This window comes from Papio anubis, chromosome 7, assembly GCF_008728515.1.
Source record: "Papio anubis isolate 15944 chromosome 7, Panubis1.0, whole genome shotgun sequence".
Lineage (NCBI taxonomy): Eukaryota > Metazoa > Chordata > Mammalia > Primates > Cercopithecidae > Papio > Papio anubis.
The window spans coordinates 146,442,773-146,463,059 of NC_044982.1; the positions used below are offsets into that span (position 1 = coordinate 146,442,773).

Consider the following 20,287-nt stretch of genomic DNA (forward strand, 5'->3'; position numbering starts at 1 on the left):
TCACTGCAAGCTCCGCCTCCCGGGTTTGCAGCATTCTCCTGCCTCAGCCTCCCTATAGCTGGGACTACAGGCGCCCGCCACCTCGCCCGGCTAGTTTTTTGTATTTTTTAGTAGAGACGGGGTTTCACTGTGTTAGCCAGGATGGTCTCGATCTCCTGACCTCGTGATCCGCCCGTCTCGGCCTCCCAAAGTGCTGGGATTACAGGCTTGAGCCACCGCGCCCGGCCGGCTGATGTCTTTCATCACATGTCTCTTGGCAGAGAGTAACTGGTGTTGACCCTGGAAGTTGGGGATGGGGAGGGGTTGTATCTCAGTGAACAAGCTGGTTATCCATCCTCTGAAGGATACCAAAGGTCGTCTCCTTTAACAACAACAACAAAGCATTCTGACACACACTTCTCATGACCACTGTCTCCTTTATGTACTCTGGCCACACTTCCATCATATACTGTATAACCTCTTTTTTTTTTTTTTTTTTTTTTTGAGGCAGACTCTTGCTCTGTTGCCCAGGCTGGAATGCAGTGGCGCGATCTTGGCTCACTGCAATCTCTGCCTCCTAGGTTCAAGCGATTCTCCTGCCTCAGTCTCCCGAGTAGCTAGAATTCCAGGCATGTGCCACCACGCCCAGTTTATTTTTCTATTTTTAGTAGAGACAGGGTTTCACCATATTTCACCCAGGCTGGTGTCGAACTCCTGACCTCAGGTGATCCACCCGCCTCGGCCGCCCAGAATACTGGGATTACAGGCGTGAGTCACCGCGCCCGGCCGTCTATAACTGTTTACTGTTATTTGTAAACTTTCATGCCTCCATGGCGGACCCCCTTCCTACATTACTAAGCTGTAAGGATCTCCAGGATTACCAAGTTACATGTGTCTTAAATTCACGCTTAACACAATGCTTAGAACACAGCAGGAACCTGGTATCTACTGACTAAATGAATAAAGGAAAGCTTCATAATTTGATGAATGAGACATGGGTCTGCTGGGAGAGTAAGGAAAGAGCCGCGGAAGTGCTCTAACTTGGGTAACGAAGGGGTGAAATTTTTAGAAGACAAAACACCGGCAGAGAGAATTGTGGAGGAGGTGAACTGGCTCTGGCGACCAGGAAAAGTCAAAAGTCTTCGAAACTGGACTTCCCTATCCAAGCAGGGACTGGAACTCTGGATCTACAAGGAATCAACCCGGCCCTCGGGAGGGGAAGAGGGGCATTGCTCGGGGCACGTGACTTCACCGTTTCCCGGCAACCAGAGCCCCGCCCACCGTTCGCCTCTTGCTGCTCCTCACTTCTTCACCCCGCTGAACTCTTCTCGACCAATCGACGCACAGAACATCGTCGGGTGGGAAGGTAGTTGGAGGACTCCTGGGCTCCGTCACTAGGTGACTCCGCCCCTCCCGATTTCCTCCTGGCTGCAGGCGACAGAGCTGAGCCAAGCGTTTACTGGGCAGCTGTTGCGGTAAGTGAGGAGGGGCTGGGGTGCCCAGCGTTTTGGATCTCCCACTCTGGCCCGGCCCTGGAATACCACATAGAGGCCTTGGGACCTGATTCATCCCGTCCAGACAGCCCTAGAGACCTGAGCGACTGAGGCCTGGGATCTGGACGCCGGAATTTCCTGCGCGGTTCTGGACGCCTTGCCCTGGGGTAAGGGGCCATGCGGGACTCTGGTGTGAACAAAGTTTTGGTTTTGGGTGGCTTCAGACGACTTCGGGTTGGGGGTTCACTGTAGCCCTAGACATCAGTTCACCCAGGACCGCCGTCGCATATCTGTCCCTTTTACTTCCGGCCTTTACGCTGGCTGTGCTCTGTCTCCTGGCTTTATTCAGACCTTGCCTCAGGCAGCCTTCCTGATCTCTAAGTCCCCTCTTGAAAGGTGTCAGCCTATACTATATGCCTAGATAGTTATAAAAGCCTCCGGGCTCTTTGCATAGCTTTTCCTACCTGCCCTTGCTTGGGCTGATTTCGTTATATTTTCCAAACAGGCAGGATAGTAGTTGATAAAAACATGGATTCTGGAGCAGTACAGATCTGGTTTCCATTCAAGGATTCCCCACATATCAATAATGTGCCCTGGAGCAAGTTACCCTTCTGAACCTGTTTTTTCATCTGTAAAATGGTGAGAATACCTACCTTTCAGTGTTTGTATTAAAATAAGAACGTGAGGCATATGGCTGAACTGCATGCGCTGAGCACATAGCCCTTGCATTGTGACAGTACTCTGACAGACACTTTTTACCAACCAGGATCTTCATCTGTAGTGCCACTGCACTACAGCCTGGGCGACAGAGCGAGACTCAGTCTCAAAAAAAAAAAAAAAAAAAAAAGAAAAGAAAAAATAATTTAATTGACTGGGGATAGAACTGTGGCATTTTGGAGATCTTTGGAGAAAAGTGCAGGCTGGTTGTCCACGCTGGAAATGCCCTAGAGATTCGTGTGTTTGTGTGTGTGTTAAAATACATGTAGCATAAAATTAACATGCAGCATAACTGCAAGCTCCGCCCCCCGGGTTCACGCCATTCTCCTGCCTCAGCCTCCCGTGTAGCTGGGACTACAGGTGCCCGCCACCACGCCTGGCTAATTTTTTTTTTTTTTTGTAGTTTTACAAAAAAACTAGATGGGGTTTCACCGTGTTAGCCAGGATGGTCTCGATCTCCTGAACTCGTGATCCACCGGCCTCGGCCTCCCAAAGTGCTGGGATTACAGGCGTCAGCCACCACGCCCGGCCAAAATTGACCATTTTAACTATTTTTCTGTGTATGATTCAGTGGTGTTCATATTGTTGTGCAACCATAACCACCATGCATCTCCAGAACTTTTTCATTTTCCCAAACTGAAACTGTGTACCCATTAAACAGTAACTCCCCATTCTTTCTACCTCCCAGCTCCCACCATCCTATTTTCTGTATCTATGAATTTGACTACTCAGGTACCTTATATAAGCAGAATCACAGTATCTGCCTTTTGTGTATGGCTTGTAGGAATTCCATTTTTTTTTTTTTTGAGACGGAGTCTCGCTTTGTCGCCCAGGCTAGAGTGCAGTGGCGGGATCTCGGTTCACTGCAAGCTCCACCTCCCAGATTCAGGCCATTCTCCTGCCTCAGCCTCCCGAGTAGCTGGGACTAAAGGCACTCGCCACCACGCCCGGCTAATTTTTTGTATTTTTAGTAGAGATGGGGTTTCACTGTGTTAGCCAGGATGGTCTCGATCTCCTGACCTCCTGATCTGCCCGCCTTGGCCTCCCAAAGTGCTGGGATTACAGGCGTGAGCCACTGCACCTGGCCAGGAATTCCATTTTTATTTTTATTTTGTTTATTTATTTATGAGACAGGGTCTCGCAGTGTCACCCAGGCTGGAGTGCAGTGGCGTGATCACCACTCACTGCAGCCTCTATCTCCTGGGCTCAGGTGATCCTCCTTCCTCAGCCTCCGGAGTAGCTGGGACTACAGGCATGTGCCACCACACCTGTCTAATTTTTGTATTTTTAGTATAGATGGGATTTTGCCATGTTTCCCAGGCTGGTCTCGAACTGCTGGCCTCAAATTATCTGCCTGTCTCAGCTTCCCAAGGTGTTGGGATTACAAGCGTGAACCACTGTGCCCAACCTTATGCTGTATTCTTAAAGCCAGTTCTTACTCACTTGAGCTTCTGTTTTATAGCGCAGATTCCAGATGAAAATGTTTGAGAGCGCTGACTCTACAGCCACAAGATCTGGCCAGGATCTCTGGGCTGAAATTTGTTCCTGTCTGCCAAATCCTGACCAAGAAGATGGTGCCAACAATTCCTTCTCAGACTCCTTTGTGGATTCTTACCCTGAAGGTGAAGGCCAGAGGGAGGTGGCTGACTTTGCCGTCCAGCCAGCTGTAAAGCCTTGGGCTCCCTTGCAGGATTCAGAAGTGTATTTAGCATCTCTAGGTAAGTTGGACGGCTCTAGGTAAGCATATTGAAGTTCTGTTACATCAAACTTGGTTTCCTGTTCTTTTTTTTCTTTTTTTTTTTTTTTTTTTTTTAGACGGAGTCTCGCTCTGTCGCCCAGACTGGAGTGCAGTGGTGCGATCTCGGCTCACTGCAAGCTCTGCCTCCCGGGTTCACGCCATTCTCCTGCCTCAGCCTCCCGAGTAGCTGGGACTACAGGCGCCTGCCGCCACGCCCGGCTAATTTTTTGTATTTTTAGTAGAGACGGGGTTTCACCATGTTAGCCAGGATGGTCTCGATCTCCTGACCTCGTGATCTGCCTGCCTCAGTCTCCCAAAGTGCTGGGATTACGGGCGTGAGCCACGGCGCCGGTTTCCTACCCTTTTGTGTTGTTGTTATTCCTGTCACATGTATCTGTCAGATATAATTCCAAGGGATGTTTCAAGCTGGCTGTTGGGAAGCAGCCCCGTTTTCCTTGAACAGATCTTTTTCTCTTGTTTTTTTTTTTTTTTTGTTTGTTTGTTTGTTTTTTTAATATTTTGAGACTTTCACTCTTGTTGCCCAGGCTGGAGTGCAATGGTGCGATCTTAGCTCACGGCAACCTCCGCCTCCCGGGTTCAAGCGATTTTCCTGCCTCAGCCTCCTGAGTAGCTGGAATTACAGGCGCCTGGCACAACACCCGGCTAATTTTTTGTATTTTTAGTAGAGATGGGGTTTCATTTCACCATGTTGGCTAGGCTGGTCTCAAATGCCTGACCTCAGGTGATCTACCCACCTCAGCCTCCCAAAGCTCTGGGATTACAGGCATGAGCCACCGCCACTAGCCGAGCAGCTCTTAAAACAGTTTTTGTCACTTCCTGCTTCTGACCAGTTCATCTAAATGCCGTTTGATTTCTTAGCATTCTGTAGAACCCTCTTGCCTACTGTTGGTTGCCCATATATTCAAATAACAAAAGTGTTAAACCTTATGCCATCCTGCAAGAAAATGTGATGGCCCCAGGGCTACATGTGATTTCTGATGCTAGAGTTTGAAAAACGTAATAAATTGATTGATTGTTGAGAATGGGAGCACATTGACATAAGATTCATTCTGCCTCTTGTTAGCCATTTTATTTTAAAAATATTTCCTGAACACATTTTCAGTACCCTGTCCTGTGGCCATAGTATAAGTATCTAGAGAGATTCCAAACACAGGAAAGAGATTCAAATTGTCCCATGCTAGGAGAAAAGGAAATATCAGTCTAGGGCAGTGATGGGCAGTCTTTAGAATTGTAATATCCTTTTATTGTGGAACAACCATGAGATCCATCCATGTTTCATGAAACCAAACCTGGGAGTAAGGCCCAACTTGGCCTCCCAAAGTGCTGGGATTATAGGCGTGAGCCACCGCGCTTGGCCCTAATTTTTTTACTTCAATAGCTTTTGCTGTACAAGCGGTTTTTGGCTACGTGGATTAACTGTACAGTGGTGAAGTCTGAGATTTTAGTGCACCCATCACCCAAGTAGTGGACATTGTATCCAATGTGTAGTTTTTTTATCTTTCACCCCTCTCCAAACCTCCCCACTTCTGAATCTCCAAAGTCCAGTATACCACTTTGTCGTTTTTTGTTTTTTTTTTTTGAGACGGAGTCTTATTCTGTCGCCCAGGCTGGAGTGCAGTGGCACGATCTCGGCTCACTGCAACCTCTGTCCCATGGGTTCAAGCAGTTCTGCTGCCTCAGCCTCCTCAGTAGCTAGGATTACAGGCGCCTGCCACCACGCTTGGCTAATTTTTGTGTTTTTAGTAGAGACAGAGTTTCACCATGTTGGTCAGGGTGATCTCGAACTCCTGACCTCGTGATCCACCCGCCTCTGCCTCCCAAAGTGCTGGGATTACAGGTGTGAGCCACCGTGCCTGGCCAATATACCACTTTGTATACCTTTGTGTACCCATAGCTTAGCTCCCACTTATAAGTGAGAACGTATGGCATTTTGTTTTCCATTCCTGAGTTACTTCACTTAGAGGATAATGGCCTCCAGCTCCGTCTAAGTTGCTGCAGAAGACATTATTTTATTCTTTCTTATGGCTGAGTAGTCTTCTATGGTGTATATATTCCATATTTTCTTTATCCACTCATTGCTCGATGGGCACTTAGGTTGCTTCTGTATCTTTGCAATTATGAATTGTGAAACATGTGTGCAGGTGTCTTTTTGATATAATGACTTCTTTTCCTTTGGGTAAACACCTTGTAGTGGGATTGCTGGATCAAATGGTAGATCTACTCTTAGTTCTTTGAGAAATTGCCATATGTTTTCCATAGAGGTTGTACTGATTTACATTCCCATCAGCAGTGTATAAGGATTCTCTTTTTACCACATCCATGTCAACATCTATTGTTTTTTGACTTTTTAATAGTGGCCATTCTGGCTGGGGTAAGGTAGTATCTCATCATTTTGACTTGCATTTTCCTGATGATTAGTGATTCTGAGCATTTTTTCATATGTTTGTTAGCCATTTGTATATCTTCTCAAATCCCATTGAGAAATGTCTATTCACATCATTTGCCCACTTTTTGATGGGATTATTTGTTTTTTTCTTTCTGATTTGTTTGAGCACCTTGTAGATTCTGGATTTTAGTCCTTTGTTAGATACATAGTTTGCAAATACTTTCTCCCATTCCATGGGTTGTCTGTTTATGCTGATGATTATTTCTTTTGCTGTACAGAAGCTTTTTAGTTTAATTAGATCCCATTTATTTATTTTTGTTTTTGTTGCATTTACTTTTGGGATCTTAGTCATAAATTTTTTGCCTAGGCTGGGCGCGGTGGCTCATGCCTTTAATCCCAGCACTTTGGGAGACCAAGGCAGGTGGATCACAACGTCAAGAGATCAAGACCATCCTGGCCAACATGATGAAACCCCATCTCTACTAAAAATACAAAAATTAGCTGGGCGTGGTGGCGCATGCCTGTAGTCCCAGCTACTCCGGAGGCTGAGACAGGAGAATCGCTTGAACCTGGGAGGCAGAGGTTGCAGTGAGCCGAGATAGTACCACTGCACTTCAGCCTGGGCGACAGAGCGAGACTCCGTCTCAAAAAAAAAAAAAAAAAAAAAAAATCTTTGCCTAGGCCAATATCTGGAAGAGTTTTTCCTAGGTTTTCTTTTAGAATTTTGGAGATTTCAAGTCATATCCATCTTGAGTTGATTTTTGTATAAGGTGAGAGACAGGGATCTAGTTTTATTCTTCTATACGTGGCTAGCCAGTTTTCCCAGAACCGTTTGTTTTTGTTTTTTTTTTTTTTTTTTGAGACGGAGTCTCGCTCTGTCGCCCGGGCTGGAGTGCAGTGGCCAGATCTCAGCTCACTGCAAGCTCCGCCTCCCGGGTTCCCGCCATTCTCCTGCCTCAGCCTCCCGAGTAGCTGGGACTACAGGTGCCCGCCACCTCGCCCGGCTAATTTTTTTTTTTATTTTTTAGTAGAGACGGGGTTTCACCGTGTTAGCCAGGATGGTCTCGATCTCCTGACCTCGTGATCCGCCCGTCTCGGCCTCCCAAAGTGCTGGGATTACAGGCTTGAGCCACCGCGCCCGGCCCCGTTTGTTAAGTAGGGTGTCCTTTCCCCAATTTATGTTGTTGTATGCTTTGTCGAAGATCAGTTGCAAATGTGGGAATAATTTTTTGAGGAAGGAAAGGCAATTCAGGTAGAAGGAGCTTCTGAGGAAAGACGGAAAGAAGAGTCAGAAGAGAGCTTGCATAATAGCTAAGAAATATCTTGCAAAAACAAAAGGGATTTTGTTAATGATGTACTGGAGGAAGAAGATATGAGAAAAACATAGGTGGAGTGATAGAAAGATAGGGAGTAATGTGAAATTTGCCAGGAAGCCACCAAAGATAGGATAGCAATGCTTGCAGCCATGGCCTAGGGGATGAAAATTCTGTATGTGGTAGCCAAAGCATCTGTTTAATGATGATAAGGAGAAGAGGCAGCAATCGGATAAAGCTAAAGAACCAGATCCTTTGGCTTGTTGGTGCTCTATGACGAGGGCTTCTAAGAAACTTTCATGGAAGTCAGGCATGGTGGCTCACACCTATGATCCCAGCGCTCTGAGAGGCCGAGGTGGGAGGATCACATGTAGGCCAAGAGTTTGAGACCAGCCTGGGCAACATAGTGAGACTGTCTTTACAAAAATATTTTTAAAAATTAGCCTGAAGTGGTAGATGCCTGTAATCTCCGCTACTCAGGGGGCTGAGGTGAGAGGATTGCTTGAGCCTAGCAGTTGTTTGAGGTTACAGTGAGCTGTGATCATGCCACTGCACTCCAGCCTGGGTGACTGAGCAAGACCTTTTTGAAAAAGAGACAGAGGAAGAGAAAGAGAGAGAGCACTTTAGGAGGCCGAGGCGGGCAGATCACATGAGGTCAGGAGTTCAAGACCATCCTGGCCAACATGACAAAACCCTGTCTCTACTAAAAATACAAATATTAGCCAGGTGTGATGGTGTGCACCTGTAATCCCAGCTACTTGGGAGGCTGAGGCAGGAGAATCGCTTGAACCCAGGAGGCGGAGCTTGCAGTGAGCTGAGTGAGATCATGCCACTGCACCCCAGCCCGGGTGACAGAGCGAGACTCCATCTCAAAAAAAAAAAAAAAAGAAAGAAAAAGTTTAATGAAGACAGTGATGATTCTGATTAGTGAAGACTGGCTTGGAAAGTTAATGATCTTTTCTAAAGTCAGTTAAGAAGTTTTCGGGCCGGGCGAGGTGGCTCAAGCCTGTAATCCCAGCACTTTGGGAGGCCGAGACGGGCGGATCACGAGGTCAGGAGATCGAGACCATCCTGGCTAACACGGTGAAACCCTGTCTCTACTAAAAAATACAAAAAACTATCCGGACGAGGTGGTGGGTACCTGTAGTCCCAGCTACTCGGGAGGCTGAGGCAGGAGAATGGCGTAAACCCGGGAAGCGGAGCTTGCAGTGAGCTAGATCCGGCCACTGCACTCCAGCCTGGGTGACAGCGAGACTCTGTCTCAAAAAAAAAAAGAAGTTTTTATCTCTGAAGAAAATAAGAGTCATTTCTGTTGCCTATGGCACGGACTGGGAGACAGCGGCAGACAGGGATGTGTTAGTGCCTGTTTCTGCCTGCCCTGTTGAAATCACACCTGACCAGGGACTCAGCATACGTAGAGAGGGGAGGACCTTTTCCGGCCCAAAAGAGTACCTTCCACCTTGATAACTGAGGCCAGACAATATGAAGATTGTTTTTATTGCTAAATAACTTATATCAAAGAGAATCCACTGATAACAGCAGTAATTAAAAACTTAAATGTATGCTATGGATAACCCTTTTTATATCCTCAAGGAGAAAACAAACCCTGCAAATACTTAACATTTATCAACTGCAGGTTTTTTTTAACATGGTTGAGTTCACGGTGGTAATAACAGGAACAAAAGGTATTTGTTTTGATCAGTGGGTGTTAGCTGATGTGACTTTTTTAGAAATGAAAACAGAACTGCAAATCATAGTTTCTATTGGCTCTAAGCTTGATGTTCACCACCCCACCATGCCATCATTTACCTATGTACTTATAGTTGAAGGCAAAACTAAATTAAGGCAGACGGTAAATGGTGATGTCCTTTCTTACATTCTTCAAAAGGGGAAATCTGTTAGACAATTAGAGTTAAAATGCAAACAAGAGTAATTTAACCTCTATCATCAAGAAGCCATATGGAGCACTGTCATGGGATTAGAAGTCTTTTGTTTTTGTTAGACTCCAACATCCAGGCCACAAGTTGAGCAACTTTAAAAATGTTGGGAGATTCTTTTTATCAAGAATTTAATCACACATAGAGATTTTAAAGGTCTCTTATTGAATTCTCATCAAGTCAATTTTAATACCTAATGAACCGTTGGATCTTTCATCATTTTCTCTAATTCTTTCTCATGAGATTTGGAAACCACTTCATGTTACTGTAACAAAAAGAAAAACCACTTACTCCTGACAGATTATTTTCAAGGAGTTGAAAAAAGACAGTAGTATACACATGTCAAACCAGGGAAAACAACCATTCCTTAGAGAGATACCTGCTGGGCCTATGTGATTTCAAAGAAAACAAGCCATTGATTTATTTATGAGAACCTATGGCTTTTCCCTTTTCTCGGGTTAAACATTTATTTGATACAATGCAGGGTGAGGACTTTGTGAAGGAAAAAAGAAGACTGTTCAATTCCCTTTTATCTGTCCTTAAAAAATGACCTCTTTGGCAGGGAGTGTGGATGTCCTCATCAGATATTTTTTTAAGTTGGTATTTTGAGTTTTAGATTTAGTTAAAATTTCATGTCATACTCATTTTCCTTATTAAGCTCTACTTCTCTCTCTAGAGAAGAAGCTAAGAAGAATCAAAGGTTTAAATCAGGAAGTGACTTCCAAGGACATGCTTCGAACTCTGGCCCAAGCCAAGAAGGAATGCTGGGATCGGTTCCTCCAGGAGAAGTTAGCTTCAGAGTTCTTTGTGGATGGACTTGATTCTGATGAGAGGTAATCGATTCCCCATCTAGTCCCAGCTGAAATCAGCCTTTATGTAGTTGTTCTATTTGTTTTTAGCCCAGCAGTAGATTTTTAAGAACAGACTTCTTTGCCAAGAGCCAAATACTGCAGCTACATGTTGGTCACATATGAATAGAGTTAAGGATAAACCATTGTGTTCATTTTTAAGTATGCAGTGACTTGAGAAAGTAGTAATTAATCAATCTCTCTTATGTTTTTGAATTGTTTCTCATGAGGTTTGGAAAACATGTTACTGTAACAAAAGTAAAAACCATTTACTCTTCAGAGAGATTATTTTCTGGAACTCTCTCTTCTTACCTCTGAATTTCCACTGCCCCACAAATTTTTTTTTTTTTTTTTTTTTTTTTTTTGAGATGGAATCTTGCTCTGTTGCCCAGGCTGGAGTACAGTGGCACGATCTTGGCGCACTGCAATCTCTGCCTACTGGGTTCCAGCAATTCTTGTGCCTCAGCTTCCTGAGTAGCTGGGACTACAGGCGTGTGCCACCATACCCAGCTAATTTTTGTATTTTTAGTAGAGATGGGGTTTCACCATGTTGGCCAGGCTGGTCTTGAACTTCTGACCTCAGGTGATCTGCCTGCCTTGGCCTCACAAAGTGCTGAGATTACAAGTGTGAGCCACTGCACTCGGCCTGCCTTACAGAATTTTTGTCAGATTGTAGCCACTGAATGAATTTATGTAGACTGAATGAATTGATTAAGCATCCATTGTGTGATAGCACTGTGCTTTGGCATCATGGAGGGAATGGTATAAGGAAGTTCTAGACCCATTTGTTTTTGTCCTCAAAACTACTTGCGGGCAGATGACAAATATATGTAACAATACCAGGCAGTAATAAGAGAAGGGCCAGTTTAGTAGAAGTGACAGAACGTGCTTTGGGAATTGAGAGACCGCTGAGCTCCCTCCTGGCTTTGGTGTTTTGCCATAGAGGGAGGCAGGACTTGAACAGTAGTTTAGATGCAGAAAGTAGTTTAGATGCAAGTAATTTAGATGCAGAAAGATAGAGAGGTAGAGAGGACATGCTGCCCTGCCCCAGTGAGGAGGAATGGGGCTCGACACTCAGGAAATCGGCTCTGCCACTTACTGGTTGTATGTTCTTGGGTAAGTAACCTGTGTGTGCCTCAGTTTCCTGATCTGTGAAATGGGAGCAATCAGCTCTTATCTCGTAAGTTGTTATGAGGGTTAAACAAGTTACTATATGTAAAGGGTATAGAACAATGCCTAGCACATGGTAAGCACTATAGAAGTGTTACTAATATTATCCTTTCTAACAGAATTTTAGAGTTAGTAAGAAATTATTCAAAGTAAAAATCAATGGGGGGAGTAAAAAATTGAATTTTAACAAAAGGTCTTAGGGTTTGTCCATAGGTTTGCAACATATGGACATTGGTGTTCAGAGTCCCATCATGTCAGAAGTACTGCTGCTGAAATCAGGACAGTATGTGAATAAAACTTCATATGTACATTTACTTGCAAATTTGCAAAATACTTTCACTTACATTATCTCAAATGCTGAATGAGCATGCCTCTAGATGCTTCAAAATCAGTGTAGCATCTAAGGTCAGGCCAACTCTCCTCTGAGGGTTCAGGAAATCATATACATTTTGCTCTTTTCTATCTCTAAAGGTCCAACCTAATATAAGTCTTAAATTGCTCCAAACATAGGAGATTTGAAGATGCAGACTCCTGACCCACTGATAATTTTGTATTTACTTATATTCTTTCTCCCCCTGAATACCTCCCTTCTCTCCAGCTCTGAGAAGAAAAGACAAAACTTTCTCCCGTGTCATTCTCAAGTAGAAATCCTCTTTCTCTGAAATCAGATCAGCATGTTCCTATGTATTTATCAATATGTAAAACAATGTGGATTTTCCCTTCTCTATGGAAATAATTTGAACAATTTTATGAAAAGTGTGGTAAATGAAGATTAAATGCTGTGTCACACCTGATTCCCCTGAGCTGTGAGCACTAGAGTCAATCAGCTGCTCTCATTGCCCTCTGACATTTAGATTTTTCCCCAGAGCCTACATCTGTGGGAATGTTTCTCTCTATCATTGTCCAGAAAAAACACCAGGAAACACTAGTTCTTCAAAGTTTATCTTTTAAACAGAGGCCATTTTATAATGGGGTTGTATAGGTCTTCACGTATGTGAGGGCCAGGTAGGTGATCCTCCTTGTGGTATGCTTTTGGCAAGGGAGTAATGGGCTGAGAAATCCAGCTGTCCAAAACATAATTCCCCCATACACCAAGAGAGGCCTAAAATCTGCTGTTACGGTATTCATTCTTGGGTTGAGACTTTGTGCTATTGAGGAGCATTGAATAAGGTTTACATTATTTCTAGTCATTTATATTGTACTGTGAATGTCTAATAGCTTTAGGGTATAGGGTCCTGTAAGGAAGGTCGGTAGGGGACCTTGAGCTTGACAATTACATCTCTACTCTCCCTATAGATCCAGACAAAAAGAGAGCCCTCTGGCATAGTGGTCAGTCTCTTGTGGGGAATATTTGCTGCTCAGATGTTTTTATCTTAGGGACTTGCTATAGGATGAAATAAACAAACAAAAACACCCACAAAAAGAAAAAACAACAAAAAAAATCACTGAGTGCAAGTAAGTGCTATAATTGAGTCCCAGACTGCCTCAGCTATAAGAGGTAAAAGATACTCGGATTTTTGCCTCAGTAATAATTTGGTATTTATTTGAGTGTTTCTTCCCTTTGACAATTTCTTTCCTCTCCTGTTTTGAGTGAAAAAAGACCTATCTTTAGGTCTTTAGGACTGAGGCATACACTCTTCAGCGGTTCTCATCAAGCCTTCAGAGGCTCTGCATTCGAAGGGGGCCTACTGCTGCCTGTAGCCAAAGTGCCCACTATGGGGTAAATTATGCGCAGAGCTGCCAGGATGCACAGCTGCCATAGGAGTATCCTTGTACTCCCCAGGTTAGCAGTGAAAAACAATTGTAGGAAGAAATTGCTGGTGGGCGGGAAGGTAGTGTTTGAGTAACTGAGATAATCATTAAGTAATTAATCAGTGAGGTCTGACACAGCCACCCTTTTCTTCTGCCCTTTCATAGCACCTTGGAACATTTCAAGAGGTGGCTGCAGCCGGATAAAGTAGCCGTCAGCACAGAGGAGGTCCAGTATCTGATTCCTCCAGAGTCACAGGTTGAGAAGCCAGTGGCCAAGGACGAGCCAGCAGCCGGGGACAAACCAGCAGCAGCAGAGCAGTAAATTACACACACTCACACACGTGGAGCAGCTGTCTCGGGTCCAGAGGGAGCAGCGTGGAGCTCAGCGGCAGCAGCAGGGAGAAATCCACTGAGGGAAAAAACCCAAATTTCACTCCACAAAGAAAACAGCTGCAAGCCCCCAGGGACTTACTTGGGGCTGGCATGTGTGACTGTCTTGGGTGAAGTGACTGACCCAGTGCATGCTGGATCAAAATGCTGCTTTCCTCTGTGTCTCAGCTTGACTGAGCTCTGTCACTGCAGATTAGAAGTCTGCTAAGGATCGAATGTGAAAGTACTTGGAGAAACTGAGGCCCCTCATGTGTAATGTGTAAGTTAAGTGAGCCATATATTTTCTTGCCTCTTCTGGACATTCATGCTTGTGTCCCAAGCATTCCCTTGGTGAACTGTCACGGGTGAGTGGGGCCAGTAAGAGTGAAGTCTGCTCCTTGAATCCAAGCCCCATCTGGGGCTTTTCTAACAAATCTGTAGTAAGTGTACGGACTCCAGAGAGGGAGGCTGGCCTTCTTTCTCTCATTTGTTCCTTGCGGAGAAAAGAAGTGTGAAAATGTGGGTGTTTATGTCTGTGTATATATATTTTTTATTTCATGCATGGCTTCTCCTCCAACTTCCTCCTGCACTTAAAAAGGGCCAGGTTCGCCGGGCGCGGTGGCTCACGCCTGTAATCCCAGCACTTTGGGAGGCCGAGGCGGGCGGATCACAAGGTCAGGAGATCGAGACCATGGTGAAACCCCGTCTCTACTAAAAATAGAAAAAATTAGCCGGGCGCAGTGGCGGGCGCCTGTAGTCCCAGCTACTCGGGAGGCTGAGGCAGGAGAATGGCGTGAACCCGGGAGGCGGAGCTTGCAGTGAGCCGAGATTGCGCCACTGCACTCCAGCCTGGGCGACAGAGCAAGACTCCGTCTCAAAAAAAAAATAAAAAAAAAAAAAGGGCCAGGTTCCAAATTAGACTTGTAAATATGGTGTTAGTGTTTGACACTACTCCTGGATAGTTCCAAACGTCTTCCTTGTGGCAGCTTCCCTGGCTGAGCCCGAGGTTCCCTCCCTGTTTATCGTGTTCATGATCAGTATATGTTGTCCATGTAAAACTTTTCTCAACGGAATAGCAGTGTCTGTGGTGCTGTTGACTCGATTCCTCCCGGAGGGATGTTCCAGGCAGCAGGAGGTAAAGACTAATGCATGCCAAGCCACGGGAGCTGGCCACCTTTGCCACACTCCTGTTATTAGCATGTGCCCTCAGACAGTCCAGACTTTGGTGTTCTGAGGCCTTTGCTCCATGGGCCTTCTTCCTGGGTAATAGTTTACAAATCCCTAATGATCAGTAGGGTGGCTGTAAAAATCTTCAGATCCAGAGAGGAGCCAAAAGAAAAAATAGAATAAATCAATCAATCTTCTGAGAACATTTGCTTTTTTTTTCTTTTTTTTCCTGAGGCAGGGTCTCACTTTGTTGCCCAGGCTGCAGTGCAGTGGTACAATCATATAGTTCACTGTAACCTCAAACTCCTGAGCTCAGGTGATCGTCCCACCTCAGCCTCCTGAGTAGTTGGAATTAGAGGTGCAAGCCACCACACCCAGCTACTGTTTGCTCATTTCTAAATCAAGTATTTGCCTTGCCCGAAAAGACAGGAACCAATTAGGTTGTTCCATATACTTGCTTAGTGATACGAATATTTTTATTGTAATATTCAAATATACTTTCCTCTTTTTTCCTTATTTTTTTTGTTTTTCTGAGACAAGGTCTCCTCAGTCTGTCACCCAAGCTGGAATATAGTGACGGTCATGGCTCACTACAGCCTCAACCTCCCAGGCTCAATCCATCCTTCTGGCTTAGCTTCTCCTGAGTAGCTGGGACTATAGGCATGTGCCACTATGCCTGGCTAATTAAAAAAAATTTTTTTATAGAGACAGGGTCACATTATTTTGCTTAGGTTAGTCTCGAACATCTGGGCTCAAGCTATCCTTCCACCTTGGCCTCCCAAAGTGCTGGGATTACAGGTGCAAGCCACCATGCCTGGCCCTTTCCTCTCTTTCCATTGACTAATGGTTAAACTTTTTCTTTTTTTTTGAGACAGGGTCTCACTCTATCACCAGGGCTGGACGGCAGTGGCATGGTCTCAGTTCACCACAGTCTTGACCTCCTGGGCTCAGGTGATCCTGCCTGAGGCTCCCGAGTATCTGGGACTACAGGTGCACACCACCATGCCCAGCTAATTTTTTATATTTTTTGTAGAGATGGGATTTTGCCATGTTGTCCTGGCTGGGTTAACACCTTTATTAGTAGATTTAGTAGCTTTATTCTTACAGCATTCTATTGGCAGGATACGTGTGACACAGAGAGTGGCTCTCTGTGGCCCCTGGGCACGTTGAGGAAGCCAGAGTACTGACGGTCATCCAGCTCTGGTCCAGGCTTGCAGGCCGCCATCTCCACCTGGAGTTCAGACGCCAGGCCTCACTCCACTCCAGGAGTGATGGCTTTCAGGATGGATTTTTTAAAGAAAGAGAAACTAAAATTTTTCTTCTCCTTGGATGATAAACAAACAAAAATTATTCTTCCTCAGAAACAACAATTTAAGAAAAAAAACAATGAGGTCTCAAAACACTCTCCCAAAGTGCAGATCATGGGACGGTAAGAGAATATTTCTATACCCGAAAATAGTGTTTCTGTCATTCAGGCAAGGTTCTAGCTTTGCCTTTTCCCTACTTCCCATTTTCTACCTCAGAAACAGAAATCGGAATATGAGAGGGTGGAGAATCGCTTTAGAGGAACTGAAACGGAGTTGTAAGTGGAATGGTTTCTAGCCCATGTGTAAACCCGGGTGCGGTGTGAGAGGAGCTCTGTGTGACTCCACGGAAGGGAACCCAGTGAGTTGTAGCTATAGTTTCTTAATTGATTTAGAGGTGACAGCTTAAACAATGGCTCCAAAAAAAGCCTAAAAAAAAAGAGCCCAACCAGCTTTGGCCCTACTTCAGTTATAAGACTCAAGACAGGATATTGCCTGTGGGATGTTAGGTCTGTGTGAGGGCTGTTTACTTGAACCCAGAAATAGGTTATTTAAGGCAGAGATTCATTTATCTAACCAATATTTGTTGAGCCCCTGCCATGTTCCATTTACCAAAACCAAATTTGACACTAGCTCCCAAAGCTAACTTGTTAATATAGATTTATCTTAGGCTAGTGAAGTGGCACTACATTGGAAACTGAGAGTCTTTTGAGTGCTGTCTTTTATCTGTCTTGTGGCTTACTGAATGGTCATAAATAAGTCACGTGACCTCTTCATGTTCCAGTTCCTTTTTAGTAATGGGACTAACCACAGGAAAAAATAGTATTGGCCCCAAATGCTGATCTGTTTCCTTTGACCCTGAAAACTCCAGGGCCCTGAACTCCAGTTAGGGCTTCCTCAACCCAGTAAGATTTATAAGTTGGTAGAGAGTCTTACTTATCACCCCCAACTTTCTTCCTTCTTCCTCCTTAGTGAAATAGGCAGCAAGTTAGAACAAATGGAGCAATATTTAGTGCTAAGCCTTAGAGCCAGGGGAGGGTAATCACCAACAGGGGCCCAGCCGTAATGACTTGGTACACCCAGAGAAGGCTGGGCTGCAGCCAGGCAGATAACCTAAGGGACTGCCGCTGTTCTCTCCCAGCACACGTGCTCATCACTCAGCGCCTGGCGAGATCCTGACTAGAGTGACACAGGCATGCATCCAATACCTGATGCAGAAATAGGCCCTGGCTGTAGGCAAAGCAAGTAAACAAACGTCCGGCCAGCTGTGGCCGAGGTGCACCCTTCCAGGCAGACCTGCCCACCAGAACCATTGCTGGAAGACGGAAGCCCTGGAGCCTCTCCCTGGCCCTGTTTTGGAAGGAGTCCTCCAAGGCTGAGAATAGCCCCAGCCACATCAAGCAGGCAAGGTTGTCTTTAAAATTCTAAATTATCCCAACCAGCTTTGGCCCTACTTTAGTTATAAGACTCAAGATAGGATACTGCCATTGGGATGTTAGGTGGGTGTGAGGACCGTTTACTTGAACCCAGAAATAGGTTATTTAAGGCAGAGATTCATTCATCTAACCAATATTTGTTGAGCCCCTGCCATGTTCCAGGCACTATGCATGGTGTTAAATAAAGCAGAACGGCATCTTCCCACATAGAATGATGGAGGGGGGAATAGAGCCTACCTCATTAATTCTGTGGAAGGTGTAAGCACAAGGTGCTTTGAGAGCACGTGGGTAGGAGATGTGAGAGCCCTAGACCAGTTGGGGTGGGGTAGGAGAGAGGCCGTGTTAGGGGAGCTGAGTCCATAGAAATGATGGGAGTCATCCTGGCTAACACGGAGAAACCCCGTCTCCACTAAAAAATACAAAAAACTAGCCGGGCGAGGTGGCGGGCGCCTGTAGTCCCAGCTACTCGGGAGGCTGAGGCAGGAGAATGGCGTAGACCCGGGAGGCGGAGCTTGCAGTGAGCTGAGATCCGGCCAGTGCACTCCAGCCTGGGCGACAGAGCGAGACTCCGTCTCAAAAAAAAAAAAACAAAAAAAAAAAGAAATGAATGGGAGTGAGAGGAAATAGAAGAGTAAGAGCATGGGGACCAAGAACAGTCCCAGAAGACGAAAACAGCATGTACAAAGGCCTAAAAGCAAAACGGAACTTGGAAGATGGAAGGTAGTTCAGTGTAGCTGGAGCACAAAGAACAAAGGAGGGCCAGACAAGAGGTAAGGGTGGAAATTACTAAACAAGGCCAGGTGTGAAGGGTTTTATAAACCATGTTAAGGAGTTTGGAGTTTATTGTGGGAGAACAGGAAGGACTGATTTTAAGAGGGGGCAGTGATTGGCCGGGCGCGGTGGCTCAAGCCTGTTATCCCAGCACTTTGGGAGGCCGAGACGGGTGGATCACGAGGTCAGGAGATCGAGACCATCCTGGCTAACACGGTGAAACCCCGTCTCTACTAAAAAGACAAAAAACTAGCCGGGCGAGGTGGCGGGCGCCTGTAGTCCCAGCTACTTGGGAGGCTGAGGCAGGAGAATGGCGTAAACCCGCCATGGCGGAGCTTGCAGTGAGCTGAGATCCGGCCACTGCACTCCAGCCTGGGCGACAGAGCGAGACTCCGTCTCAAAAAAAAAAAAAAAAAAAGAGGGGCAGTGACAAAATAAGATTTACATCTAGAAGGTTGTGGCTGCCATGGGTATGCCATAATTAAAGTGATTGCGGGTGGACAAGTTATTCACACTTGGCAGCGATACATGTCTATGCGAAATGGTTTTTCTTTGTTTTTATTTTTATTTATTTATTTTTTTTTGAGGCGGAGTCTCGCTCTGCCGCCCAGGCTGGGGTGCAGTGGCCGGATCTCAGCTCACTGCAAGCTCCGCCTCCCGGGTTCACGCCATTCTCCTGCCTCAGCCTCCCGTGTAGCTGGGACTACAGGCGCCCGCCACCGCGCTCTGCTAAGTTTTGTATTTTTAGTAGAGACGGGGTTTCACCGTGTTAGTCAGGATGGTCTCGATCTCCTGACCTCGTGATCCGCCCATCTCAGCCTCCCAAAGTGCTAGGATTACAGGCTTGAGCCACCGCGCCAGGCCTCTGTTTTTATTTTCTACTTCAATTTGTATTGTTATTTTTTCACTATTACAGAACAAGTAGAATCATGTATGGCAGACTGTATTTTCCAAAGATGGCCAAATCAGTGTATCCCATCCCACTCATTCATGTTCCAGTGTGATGTGGACACTCCTCCACTGAGATCTTCGGTCAATATTCCCTCCCTTTGAACCTGGGCAGACCTATGTAACTGCCTTGCTAATAGAGTACAGCACAAATAACGGGACTTCTGAGGCAAGGTCATAAAAGCACTCCACTTGGGGTCTCTCTCTCTCTCTCAGCATGCTCCTTGGTAGTTCTGAGCCGGCATGTAAGAAGTCGGCCACAGAGATAGAGAAGCCCAGGGAGTCCCAGCTGTTTGAGTCTTCCCACCCCAGGCATCAGACATACAAGTAAGTCAGTCAAATGATTTCATCCCCCAGCTTTTAATGTCCCAAGTGACACCAGGTGGTACAGAGACAAACTGTCCCTGCAAAGCCCTGCAGATTCATGAGCAAAATCAATGTCATGTTTTAAACCACTAAGTTTTGGGTGGATTTGTTACTCAGCAATAGATAACCAATGCACCATAAGCTAAGTTTCAGGTTTTAAGTAGCTAATTTTAAAGTATTTTATTTTGCGGCCGGGCGTGGTGGCTCAAGCCTGTAATCCCAGCACTTTGGGAGGCCGAGACGGGTGGATCACGAGGTCAGGAGATCGAGACCATCCTGGCTAACACGGTGAAACCCCGTCTCTACTAAAAAATACAAAAAAAAAAAAAAAAAACTAGCTGGGCGAGGTGGCGGGCGCCTGGAGTCCCAGCTACTCGGGAGGCTGAGGCGGGAGAATGGCGTGAACCCCTGTGGCGGAGATCTCAGAGCGCCGAACTCCGGCCTGGGAGCCCGAGCCCGAGGGACTCTTCAGTCAAATGTTGCCACACAAAAGTATTTTATTTTGCAGTCCCCTCTAGTCTGCGATGGTTGCAGAATTTAATACTTATGCTGGCTACAGTAGGGAGAGGGGC

General features: G+C 45.7%; 1 protein-coding gene across 9 annotated transcripts; it reads left to right on the forward strand.

The window, feature by feature from the left end:
* Window positions 1–1,294: 1,294 nt before the first annotated feature.
* Window positions 1,295–14,281, forward strand: CCDC32 (coiled-coil domain containing 32). 9 transcript variants are annotated; one of them, XM_017960523.3, is made up of 5 exons: window positions 1,295–1,639; window positions 1,978–2,111; window positions 3,652–3,907; window positions 10,243–10,417; window positions 13,520–14,281. In XM_017960523.3, the coding sequence occupies exons 2-5, from the start codon at window positions 2,109–2,111 to the stop codon at window positions 13,674–13,676; spliced, it is 591 nt and encodes a 196-aa protein (XP_017816012.1). In that variant the 5' UTR covers window positions 1,295–1,639; window positions 1,978–2,108; the 3' UTR covers window positions 13,677–14,281. The 9 variants fall into 9 exon arrangements, with proteins under 9 accessions (XP_017816012.1, XP_009208199.1, XP_009208200.1 ...); XM_017960524.3 differs by having other exon boundaries at window positions 1,305–1,639; window positions 10,261–10,417; XM_009209935.4 differs by lacking the exon at window positions 1,978–2,111 and having other exon boundaries at window positions 1,296–1,639; window positions 3,657–3,907.
* Window positions 14,282–20,287: the final 6,006 nt, after the last annotated feature.

Bases quoted from the DNA above. Each gene is read 5' to 3' on its own strand.
- CCDC32 (XM_017960523.3), top strand. The intron at 3,908-10,242 runs GTAAGTTGGACG...TTCCTTATTAAG, and splicing joins AGTGTATTTAGCATCTCTAG to CTCTACTTCTCTCTCTAGAG. The intron at 10,418-13,519 runs GTAATCGATTCC...GCCCTTTCATAG, and splicing joins GGACTTGATTCTGATGAGAG to CACCTTGGAACATTTCAAGA.